Below are 12882 nucleotides of genomic sequence, written 5' to 3'. Positions count from 1 at the left end.
AACCATAGAAAAGGATACTGCAGGGCCAGAATTTGGTCAAAAGGAGGGGAAGTCTGGGACAAACAAGTAGCAACTGCCACAGCCAACTGATATAGGATGAGATACTTTTACGTCAAGCAAACAAGCAATCAAAAAATAGTTCTATCTAGTTCTATAAGCGTTAATGTCGTCTCAAAGGGTCAGTTCACTCAAATAATACTGATGCCCAACCCAGAATTGGAATTCTTTCCGATACATTGACCTCTGTCGTCTGCTTCCAAAGAAAATAAAAAGACAAGACATGAATACATGATGAAGAAAATAATCAAGCAAATGAATAAAAGATATTTAAATGGTGAGATAAACTGGTTACTGGGTTGGTGATATTGATGGAAGTATGTGATTTAAGGCTATAAAAGAACGGCGGGACGCTAGGGCAATCAACTTCTCTAAGGGAATTAATTTATTTTAAAAATCAACTCTTAATCACAGAAAGCTGTGGGTCCTGACTACTTTATTGAAGCGTCATGCAGAGATGAATCCATTAGCTGGTTCAGAAGTTGGTGTGAAGCCTACACGCAGGGTGCAAGCCTGTTTGTCTGCAGGGCTCTTCCGTGGGGTGCCTCCGATGAAGCTACGCTCCCACGCAACTCCGTCTAATGCAGTTTGTTGCTGAGTGAACGAGGGCCCGACAACGGGGCCTACCAGTTGGTCTGGTGGCCTTCACTCAAGGGCCGGCGGAAGGAGGTTCAGGCCGATGTGTCACTGGCACTGTTCCCAGAGGCACTCAGAGAAGGACTGGCAGTCAGATGTGGTCTGGTAGTATGATCTCTATGATTTCTGGTGCTTCGTGAAGTCAAATAGATCTTTCTGGCCACACTAACTTTGACTAATTCCGTTGGGTAGAAAAAAGGAAATACTATAAAAACCACAAGGCTTGATTTTACAAAAATATTTTTTAAAAAAACAACAGAGGACACAAGTCTTCAGTTGATACTGAGGCACTCTGAGGCTTGTTTAGAAAAAAGGTGAAATTGTACTTTAGGTGAGGAACAAAACAAATTAAAGATGTCTAGAAAATAAAGATAAAATAAAACACTGTTTCCTGAGCTTAGGTTTGAAGGCCAGCCTCAAGGGGAAGTCAACTTCAGGTGCTTTTATCAGTTCGCAAAGTTTTGGGTGTGGATAAGCCGCTTACTGCCAAAACCTCTAATGAATATCAATTCCTATGTGTGTATTGCAGCTACACTTTGGAGCCCAAAATGGCGGCTCATGTCTCCTCTGTCTCTAGTGATTCTAATTAAAATTTTATGCACAGAAAGTCACATACTTCAATACAATATAGTCAAATAATCATGATTTTAAACATAAAATTGTATAAACATAAAATGTAGCTCTGCTGCATTTATCCAGCACCAGCAGTATGATAGAAACGTCATCAACACACCAGCTTGCTCGATGTGAATTCACTGCTGTATTCACACATAGGCTCAATAGGGCATTACTGACTTTGTACTTGGGAGCTGGCAAGGTAAAGTCCGATTAATGTCCCGTCTTGCTATTCAGACATTTGCATTCAAACAGCTCCTCTGGGTAATGTCCGGATAACTTCAGGGTTGCAGTACATGTGTGAAAGGAGCTTTGGTGAATTTCTTTATCCTGATGAGAAAAATTGCATTCTTAACTCAAGTCTCTGCCCATGTGAATGTGGAGTTCTCCTGACTTGTGTGTTCTTCAGTTTACACGACCCAAGGGTCATTTAAGTGTCTTTGTGTCCTGTTGTTAATTTCGTTATCTCTACAGGCATCATACTCTCGGGGTGTGAGAGATCCGGCGCTTGCTCTGGCCAGTGTTAATTCTATTGAGAGGTGGATTTTACTTGACATGTCAGATCTTAAATGAGCATAAAAATACCTCTGAGTTGCTGGTTAAGGGTGACATATAGCTTCATACATATACATACTGTACACTCAATGTATGAAACCACTGAGTAATCAAAACCCATAGTGGACTGTCAGACAACACTAATAGAGTTTAAAGAAATAAAGATAAATGAACAAGACTAAGATAATCACCAAAGATATTACAATTCATCCTGAGGGAGACATGTATATCTGTGCCAAATTTCATGGTAATCTGTCCAGTAGCTGTTGAGACATTTCATGCAAAATCACAAATGTGGACCTCATTGTAGTGCTAGAGGAAAGACCAGGGAATTACCAAAGGCAGTCATTGTCATCCTCTCTGAACCATTAATGTCTGTACTAAATTTCATGGACATCTGTGTTATGGTTTTCAAGATATTTCAGTCTGGACCAAAGTGGTGGACTGACAGACAGACAGATAGACATTGTCATCCCTAGGTGCAGTAAAAACATTTTGCAGTATGCTTTTGATTTGGTTACCCCACAGTGTTATTTCCCCATGGGTGCTCACAATTGCCCGAGCACCCACAGAATGCAGTGTTGAAATTTCTGTCTTTGTCTTTTAATGCTCTCACCCTTTCCTAAGATTGAGTATTGGCTTCACCACAGTGGTCATTATTTTTGAGTCTTCCAGCTAGAAATGGGTCTATAGTGAGTTTTTCCTGAGTAACTGTGCAGATCAATAAATGAAAAGGAATATTTGTGTGTTTTGTTGTTGTTTGTGTTTGCGCACAAGAGTATTCAGGTTTTATCCATCTGTTTTCATTGTTATATTCCAGACAGACAACATTTTGTGGTTGATTTTGTGCCTAATTTAGAGGCAGTTTACATTTGTGTTTGTGTGTTTGAAGATAAAGCATGTTCATCTTTCAACCTCTATCCTGTTCTCATTGCTGGTCTCATGGTACAGTGTCTTTTTCTTGGGGATGAATGTCATGCAGGTTGAAAGTTTGGTGCTTGCAGGCTCTGGTCAGAATAGGTTACAGAAAGGAGAGAACAGCTCGGGGCAACACTGTCAAGCATCACAAAACTAGCTGGCTCAAAAGCTAATGTTTCTACTGTATTCCAGACTCCTGGCAAAAACACTAAATAAATAAAAATATTCCGCTCAGTGAGCTGAAACACTAGGACAACAAAAAAAGAAAGAAAAATCAGCTTAGTGACCTGCTCAGAAATTTAAATGACTGTGACAGAAACACTGTTGTTCAAACATAATACTGTATTATTCACTGAGTAATAAATTATTTCTTTGGTGTCCTTTTCCTGAAATGATTTGTGATATTGCAAATAAATCAATATCACTGCACCACAAATGCACTACATGTCTTCTTTGGTGTAGATTTTACTTAGTTGATGGTAGTGTGGTTGCCCTTTCTTAATTTTGTGATGAGGTGGTAGTTTTGACTGACTTTTGACTGTTTTGTATGCTGTATAAAATAAAGAATAGTACCGTAAAACATGGAATCTAACATCTACAATATTGTATTTTAGTGACCGTGTCTGTGCCAGTGTTGCTTCTACAGGTGTCATGATTTATTTGCCATTATCCTCCACCTTTTGATACCTTGTAGATGTGTTTTTTCCTCATATCTGTCATTCTTTGTGGTAGCAGTAAACACTCTCATTGTAAAAACATGTCTTGAATGAGCTTCTGACTCCTGACACAACCCAGTCTCACATTAAAATGTGTAATAGCTATATTGATCCACAGCGTAAAATGTATTAGTTTCACAATAACAGCTGGCAGGGTAAAGTCCGTTTAATGTCCGGTCCGACTGATTCAGACATTTGCATTGACACATACAGCTCCTCCAAATGATGTCTGGAAAATTTCAGGGTTGCCATGCATGTATGAAAGGGGCTTAATACGTTTTGCGCTGTGGACTAATGTAGCTATTACAAATTTTGATGTGAGATTGGGGGTTGCTTGAGGCATAAAGGCCTTGGCTTGGACACCAAAAGAGTGGCCAAACTCATAATGCCTCGAGACACTGTTGGTTTTCAGAGCTTGTACCTGTCTGGATGCATAGACAAACAGTTGATTGAGGACAAGTGACAACCACAAAGGTTGTGTTGTGTGGAATCAAAGCTTTCTTCCCTGAAATGTTGTGCAGAGCAGTGCAGTGTTCTAGCTTCTTCACACACATACAGAAGGAAAAAGTGATTAATCTTGTTCACTACAGTGTGCTGTAGCTAATGTTCTCAATTTTAAGTGTTGCATTTATCAGTGATGTTAATCTATTGCTTCCCGAAATAGAAAATCAAAACTGAAAGCAAGTCTACAATACTTAATAAATTGTTGAGCTTAGTCTGTGTTATTTTTCTTTTCAGTTTCCCCAGTGGGAATTTGATTGTAATATTCCTATTTTTCATTTAGTTCTAATGACTTAAGAGCTTAGAGTCCTTGCTGATGTTGTGTTTCTGTGTAGTCGTACTTCTGCTACTGTGTGTCCATTACTTATCATCAAAGTATCCCATTGTGAAAGCATAAATGTGAGTTCCGGTGCTTGAATGCACAAGGGCGAGCATAGGGAGATGTTTTGTTTCATCTAAAAATATAAAATATAAACATGTTCAGAATTAAAAGCTTAAAACTGTACAAAATGATTCGTTAGGGAGTTGCTGTAATTTTAATTCTGCAAAGCATTACTTTGTTATATTACCGTTTCATCTCTGCCAAGGATGTTATGTTTTCACCAGTTTGTTAATCAGCATGATACACTTAACAACACATTATCATGAAATACAGAGAACAGAAAACAGGCCAAAGAGCAATTTATTAGATTTGATGGTGGTCTGGGATTTCCCCCTTAGACAATAAATGTTTTAATCACCAATTAGAGGATTATATCCAAACCCTAAAGGTATATGTACAGTAACAGCAATCTGGATAATTGTGCCAGACTGGCAGGTGGTTTTTGAATGCCTTCTATTTGTAACAAAATGCCTCAAAATGGAACAATGGACAAATCCCCTCCTTTTTTAAGACAAATAAGTTACAAAATGACATACTGCCTCAAACTTTTTCATTTTCCGTTTCAGATTATAAAAAAGACATGTAATAAAAATTACCTGGGGCCACAGGCTGCTCAGTGACAGAAAATTGCAAATTATTCCTGGTACTCTGGCTTCAAGCGTTCAAAGATCACCATGTGCACAGTAACAGAAATAATTGGACTGCCCCAGGACATATCTGAATTATTGAATGAACAGTGCACTCTTTTCCCTTTGAGCATGCTTACCTTCCTTTTAGCCCGGAGCTGTCCGTGATAGTTATCAGATGAGTCTCCCGGGATCTCCCCTCCCCACAGAGTCACCCCCACGATGGTGTAGTTGATACCCATCACCACTAAAGGCAGCACATAGACCAAAACCGTCACTATGATGTGATACCTAGAGAGAAAGAGGAGAAGAGGCTGAAAAGTTTATACATTTATAAAACATTTATGCAAGCGTAGAATTTTACGCGCAGTAAATCTATTATCAACATATGTTGACTCTTGGGTATTACAGGGACCTGTGGCACCAGCTGAATGTAAATTTGATCAGAATTTCAAGTGTAAAGCCAACACTAACTGCTACAATGTAACTAGTACTGCAGCCATCAGGTAATATGGAAGAGAAAGTCACTACTAATTGTGTTGCAAAAATAGACAAAAAAGTAATCATGTTTGAACTGGCTAACATATGATACACTGCATGTTTGTACAGACGGAGAAGCATGCATCTGCATAAGACAGTTCCTGTGTGAAGAATGGAATTAGCGAGTAGCTAAACGGGCAAAACAAGCTAGCGGTGTCGCCAAAGCAGGAAAAAAAAAATTGGCCAACCATAAAACAAGTGAGAGTGAGCCCAGCTGAAGATAAGTTGGAGAATAACACAGGAAACAGGCATGTGAGGCTGTGGATAAGTCAGACGAACGTAAATGAGCAAATTAACAGAAAGCTATGTGAAAGGCAGAAAAGATGAGCGAGCCAGCACAAGCAGCAGCAGCAGCAGCTCCACCAGGCAAGTTTGATTGTAATAATGCAAGTGAATGGCCAAAGTGGATAAACAAGCTTGGATAATGGGACAAGAATATCAAGTAAATACACTGATGTACACTCTAGGGGACGAAGCTGAGGACATACTGAATGTCTTATCTTATGAAGATATGAAACAGGCTTTTGAGAAACATTGTGTGAGCAAAAGGAACATTAATTTTGAGCATGCACGGTTCAACAGATGCAATCAAGAGCGCAATGGATTGTTGTTGGCCTAAGAGATGCAAAACTGTCTGAGTCACTGCAATTATACCCTGAACTCACATTAGTCAAAAATATAGCCAGAGTGCATCACAGTGTGGAAATAAAGAAGCAGCAGCCAATAATACGTTGCAACTTAAATGAGAGGCAGTCAGAGAACAGATGCAATAAGTGCAAGGCAACAGATGCAGAGAGGCACAAAAGGACAGAAATACAGCTCACAAGTCAAGCCAGAAAATAAAAACAGAGCCACAGGTTGTGGAAGATGTGGAAATGCAACAAAGCACCAGAGGAAGGATTGCCCTGCCAAAGATGCAGAATCTTGCAAACTGCTGCAAGCTGGTGGCATCTATGATATCACAGAAGATTCTGCAGACCATGGAGCAGAGGATGTTGCCTTTTTTGGAGAGGTGGTTATTGAGGTTGACAGTGTTGAACACGATTGGATAGAAACTCTTTAATTGAATGGAGAAAATTCAAATTAGATACTGGAGCTGCAGTTATAGCTATTCCGAGCCACCACTACTCCACAGACAAGCTCAGGACACTGCAGCCACCCAGGATACCCCTGTATGGTATGGGCAGGCAGCTCCTGGGTGTAAGAGGATACTTCAAAGGAAAACTGTAGTTTGGCAAGGAGACAACTGAACAGGACATTTATGTGGTAGTAAAACTGATGAAACCGCTGTTGGGACTTCCAGCCATTGAGGCCTTGACAAGTGCACACAGTTCAGGTGGGAGAAGACATAATTTTGGCAAATTTCCCTGACTGAAGACAGTGCTTTCCCTGACCACCTTCATAACCCCATTTGGTCACTACTGTTTTAACAGGCTGCTGTTTGGGTTCTCCTCAGCCCCAGAACATTTCCAGTGATGGATGACACAAATGCTGGAGGGCTGCAAAAGAATGGTATGCCATGGCAATTAGATTTTGGTGTATGCAGGCAAAGATCAGGCTGAACATGATACCAGACTGCAACAGGTACTCAGGAGACTGAGAGATGAAGGGCTAACTCTGAGCAAGGACAAATGTGAGTTTGCCAGGACCAAAATTCTGTTTATCAGACACTGCATCACCACTAAGGGAGTAAACCCTCATCCAAGAAAGGTCAAAGCCATTCTGGAAATGCCTGAGCTCTGATGTTGCTGACATCAGAGGAGTGATGAGCATGGCCAATTACCTGGGCAAGTTCCTCCCTCATCTGTCTGAGAAGACAGAATGGTGTTGGGGAGCACCACAACAAGAGGCTTTTCAGAAGCTGAAGTCAGAACTCAGCTCACCCAGAGTCCTCGCTGTATACTCACCCAATGCAGAAATGCATGTGTCAGCTGACACATCGTCTTTCAGTCTTGGAACCGTTCTGATGCAGAAATGGCCAGGGAGTAGTGACTGGAAGTCAAGTGTGTTCATCTCCAGAGGTTTGTCTGTATTTCTGTTGGTTTGCTGAGAAGCACTATGCTCAGATTGAGAAGAAGGCTATTAAGTACTAAGGCGCTGGACGAGCTTCCTCCTTGAATCCTGAGATTCCAACTGAGACTATTGAAATTCTGCTATGACATTGTACATGTGCCTGAAAAGCTGCTCATCACTGCAGACAAGCTGTCATGAGCACCAGTCCAAATCTTTGTGGACTCAATCACACAGTCTCTTCCAACTACAGAAGCTAGACTGCTAGATTACATGCAGACCTGGAGTCCCTGTGCTACACAAATGAGAGTCTGGGAAGACATTGTATCATGTCTGGCCCTATTCCAAATCTCTCCAAAAACTCTGAATGATTTAATCGACTCTTCAATCTTCACCACTGGCTAAAAATACTCTGTTCTGCTGCAGGATATGACTTCATCTCCAACTTTGATTACTTTTTGGCTAACTCGAGACTGTACAGAGATGATGGTATGCACCCAAATAGAAAGGGAACAAAGCAGTTGACTGCTAATTTCATCCAGTTTATAGCCTTTAATTCATTCTGATATGCACCACGGCAAGACCCGATCTGGACCTATGTGTCTCCCATCACTACATCCAGTTCTAACAGTGTGGGTCCTGCCACTGTGTGCTCTAACTCTCAAACCCAGTCTTTGGAAAACTCTAGCCACAGCAGGCCTGACTCTGCCACAGCTGACAACTCCAACTATTCTGCAAGCACGTTAAAGTTTGTACTTCTCAATGTCAGATCCCTTACTAATAAAACCTTCATTATTAATGATCTCATAACATCACATAGGCTTGATGAGATTTTCCTTACTGAGACTTGGCTCGATGAAACATGTAGCAAGGAACTGATTGAAGCTTCTCCATCTCATTTCTCATTTTCACATTTCACCAGGTCAAACAAAAAGGGTGGTGGTGTTGCTGCCATTTTTTCAGATATTTTATCATGTAAAGGCGTCTTCTTTTGTTCTTACTCTACTTTTGAGTATTTAGTTCTGGTAATGAAATCTGCATATCCCTGTTTAGTACTCACAGTTTACCGCCCTCCAAGGATTAAAAAAGGCTTTTTATCTGAATTTGGTGAGCTTTTATCTAAACTAACTATTGAATTTGACTCAATCCTTATCTCTGGCGATTTCAACATTCATATTGATAACATGACAGACCATTTCGCAAAAGATTGTATATCAACAATTACACATGTATCTGTCATATAACAATTTCTTTGATGTTTACCGGTCTGGTTTTAGAGATAACCACAGTGCAGAAACTGCCCTGGTCAGAGTTGTGAATGACCTTAAAATTAGCTCTGACAACCACAAAGTTAGTGTTCTAGTACTTCTCGACCTCAGTGCAGCCTTTGATACAGTTGACCATGTTATTCTTCTTAAGCGTCTTGAACACTGTTTAGGCCTTAGAGGCACTGTTCTTAACTGGCTTTCTTCTTACCTTACTTACCTTATTCCATATGGGGTCCCTCATGGGTCAATTCTTGGTCCTATACTGTTTAATTTGTATATGCTCCCACTTGGGTCCATCATTCAATAATACAACATATCATATCAGTCCTATGGTGACGACACACAGTTATGCATATCTGTTTCTGCAAACCACCTTAACCTAGTGATTGATCTCATCCAGTGCATTGCTGAAGTTAAATATTTGATGGCGTATGAAATGTGCTATATAAATAAATTTGACTTGACTTTGACTCGCAGCAGCTTGCAGAGAGGCAGAAAGAAGACCCCATATACACTACACTAATGCACTACTGTTGAACTGATTGGCCTGACAAAGCCCACCTGCCACCTGATAAAGGACTTTACTGGAAGGAGAGACAGAACCTGACCCTGGCTGGGGATCTTTTCCTGAAAGGACAAAACTGTCATCCCCAGCTTGTTAAGAGAAAAAATGCTTGACATCCTCCATCAGGGCCACAAAGAGATAGTCAAGTGCCAAGCCTGGGCCCGTCAGTTGGTCTGATGGCCAGGGCTTTTGGTTAACATTAGCTAGAAAGTTGGAAACTGTCCCATATGCACAAAACACAGAACAACACAGAGGGAACCCCTGTTGACAACTCCTGTACCTGAGAGACCATGGCAACGTGTGATGACAGACATATTTATCTGGCACAAGAACACCTACCTTGAAGTGGTTGACTTCTTCTCCCAATACATTGACGTCGCCCATCCCCATGTTGCGTCAGCCAACAGTCATACCACCTCTGAAGGACATCTTTGGTCGGTATGGGGTCCCAGAGCTGCTGATGTCAGACAGCAGCCCACAGTATGCCTGTACTCTCTTCAAAGACTTTGCCAGAGAGTATGGATTGATCAATGGAGAGGCTGAGCAAGCTGTGGCCACCATGAAAGGCTTGCGGAAAGAGCGAGGAGATCATGCTAAAGCTCAACTCAGTTATTGCCACTCCAATGGGAAACTGTCATTCTCTAGCACAGCTTTTCATGGGGAGACAGCTAAGGACCACTCTGGCTCAAGTGCCCAAATCATTGTCTCCACACTGGCCCAACATCAAGCAGTTCCGGAGTATGGAGACACAAGGAAAGAGAAAACAAGAGTGATTCTACATCAAACGTCACAGGGCACACTACCTGTCTGACTTTCACCCAGGCCAGAGTGTATGGATCACCACGGAGAACACTCACGGGACTGTCATACAACAGACAGCAGCCCCGAGGTCTTACATCGTCAGAACAGAGGATGGACTGTTGAGGAGAAACTGTTCACATTTGCGTGCAACTCATCATCCAACATCTGATGCAAACCCCCAAGATAACCCTGACTCAGGTAGTGCTGACAAAACTGCAGGTGGCCCAGACACCACATATGTTACAAGCTCAGGCAGACACTCATGTCCATGTTTTTGTTGTGGTTAAATGCTAAAGGAAAAAAGTGAAAGGTTTCTTACTTAAAAGGGGAAGATATTGTATAAAGAGTTAACCACAGTTAAATTCTGAGGCAATCAGTATAAGTGTTCAACAGATATACTAAAGTTGTGTGGCTTGTTCCTGAAAAAGTAAAGTGTTAACAGCAACCTCACTCTCTGCTTCGTTATTAAAGATAATAGCATCAAAGCAGATTAAAAATTTTGGATGCAAGTTGCAAAAAATTTCTCACATGAAGGGGTCGTCAGTCTTGCGGGGCCAGGCCACGTAGCAGATGGTCCTGCCAGGCACAGTTCGAATTGTGGAGAAGTAGCAGAGAGGGAAGGCCAGAACCACAGCCAGACTCCAGATACACACGATGACCCCGATAGTGGCCTTCGCTGACAGCCGAGGCTTCAGTGGGTGGATGATGGCCATGTACCTACAGGTCAGTAGGTAAAAAAAAACATTGTGTTCAAAGGCTATTGCTATTTACCTATGCAACATTTCCTTTTTTCCTCACCACTTTTCTAATTGTCCTCATGCTTCTGATAATGAGGTTGGCATATTCATGTACAGTGTGTCCACAAGTCCCAGTCGTTTCAGCTAGCTATGTAGCTGCAGCTAACTTTCGTCATGAAACTACACCAGTGCAGGTAATGTTTATCCTCCTTATACTGTGTAGTGCTTATAGGTGGCACTGTAAAAAAAACCCAACAGATTGTGTCAGTAGTGTACTGTGGATGTGTATGTGATAAAGTTTTAAATTCTCTGACCCCAAAATTAACTGGCTGATTCAGATGCTTCAACTTAAAATTAAAAGATTTTCTTCATTAATATTCTGCTTTATTTTCTGCAAGAAGCCCTGTATAAAAGTGCAATTACACTGTGCTGTAAAGTGATTGATTATTAATTATAAAAAACTGAGATGACATTGTTTGAACGACACAGTAAAGCACTCAAAATTGGAAGGAGATTATCAGCTGCACATGTACTCAGCTCAGGATGCTACATGATTTTCAATTTCTGATAACAAAGGCTTAGAACCGCTAATTTAATCTTCATAAGAAGGTAAAGAATGGGCCTTGTCCTGTCACCTCAGTGACTGGAAATCTCTGAGGTACAAGAACAAAGATGCCCCATCTATTCACCAGTAATTGCTTTGCATTTACTCCGTGTGTCTCACCGGCCCTTGTGGATGGCAGAGTGTGAATAGCTTGTTAGATACTGAATCAAGTATGCCGGAGTAGTCTGAGTTATTTGGGATCCAACAAGCTCACACAAAGATGACTGATCGCATAGAGTTGTAACCACTGAACAATAACCACATAACACATGAATAAGCTGAATAGAATTACACACACACACTCCTTTTTTGTAACCAACAACACACATCAAAGCACATTCATAGAGGTGTCAGCATCAACTGGGCATGATCGCATAAACATTACACCAGCAAAATATTAACTCATCTCTGTTTTTTCCAACCTGAGAGTCTGTCATGCCAGTAAGTTGCGCACAAAGCTTTCGGACAACGTACTGTTTTGAAACTGCGTCACTGTGTAGTGACAATACCAGCTAAAACTCACTTTATCACCGCCTGGTGTTTAACTAGAAGAGATTATATTCAATGAGACTTCCAACGAAAGGAGCCAAACATTATGTGCACCAGCTAAATGTCAAGTGTTGGCTCAAATGTCCTCTGAGGAGGGGATTATGCCTAATGTTCACTTCACAGCATCACATAAAATACTTAAAGGGTCAGATCACCCAAATTGCACTTGAAGTAATAGTATCTACTGTTGCCATGCAGACAGTTTCAGTTTTATTTGTTTGGGATTTTTTAATATATCAGCCATCACCCGAAGTTGAGTGGAAATCAGTTTCAGTTTGCAGTTTGCATTAGTTAAAGCTAATTACTTTTAGGAAATTTAACACCATCTCTATCCAGAAACAGTGTCTCTGTTACTCTGGATAATACACACATCTGTAGTCAGTAGTTCCAATGAAACGTGTTCATAGTGAGGTCTGTACATTGTCCAGATCAACAGAGACATTGTCTTTGGAAAGACATGTTGCTAATTTTAAGAAAAAGTAAATGTCCAAGACTGTTGGCACCATAAAAAAATATTATGGTGGAGGTAGAAATACCAGAGATGGATATCTCAAAAACTGTGCAAATTAAATCCAAACTATCTGCATGAGTTTAGAACTGACCTTTTCAAGAAAGCAGCAGTTATTATTCTCAATGATGCCTGCCTTTTGTCACCTTCCACAGATCTCCTTGCACATTACATTAAACATTAAGAGAGCCTTCCTAACCATTACTTTTGCCTGTTTGTGCCCATATATATACATATACATACCAAAACATGTGCATTATACAAGCAATTCTATACATATCTCTAAGACCTAAT

The 12882-nt window shown here is 40.8% G+C and overlaps 1 protein-coding gene across 1 annotated transcript in view; it reads right to left on the bottom strand.

The window, feature by feature from the left end:
* tacr3a (tachykinin receptor 3a) overlaps window positions 1-12882 on the bottom strand; it is a 30517-nt gene that overhangs the window by 15528 nt on the left and 2107 nt on the right. Inside the window, exons 2-3 of the mRNA XM_042388768.1 lie at window positions 10719-10907; window positions 5147-5297 (exon numbers count right to left, since the gene is read on the bottom strand). Coding sequence (XP_042244702.1) covers window positions 5147-5297; window positions 10719-10907 — 340 coding nt within the window. The remainder of the gene's footprint in view (window positions 1-5146; window positions 5298-10718; window positions 10908-12882) is intronic.

This window comes from Thunnus maccoyii, chromosome 2 (genome assembly GCF_910596095.1).
Source record: "Thunnus maccoyii chromosome 2, fThuMac1.1, whole genome shotgun sequence".
NCBI classification, from domain to species: Eukaryota; Metazoa; Chordata; class Actinopteri; order Scombriformes; family Scombridae; genus Thunnus; species Thunnus maccoyii.
This window is presented reverse-complemented; position numbering and strand designations above follow the sequence as displayed.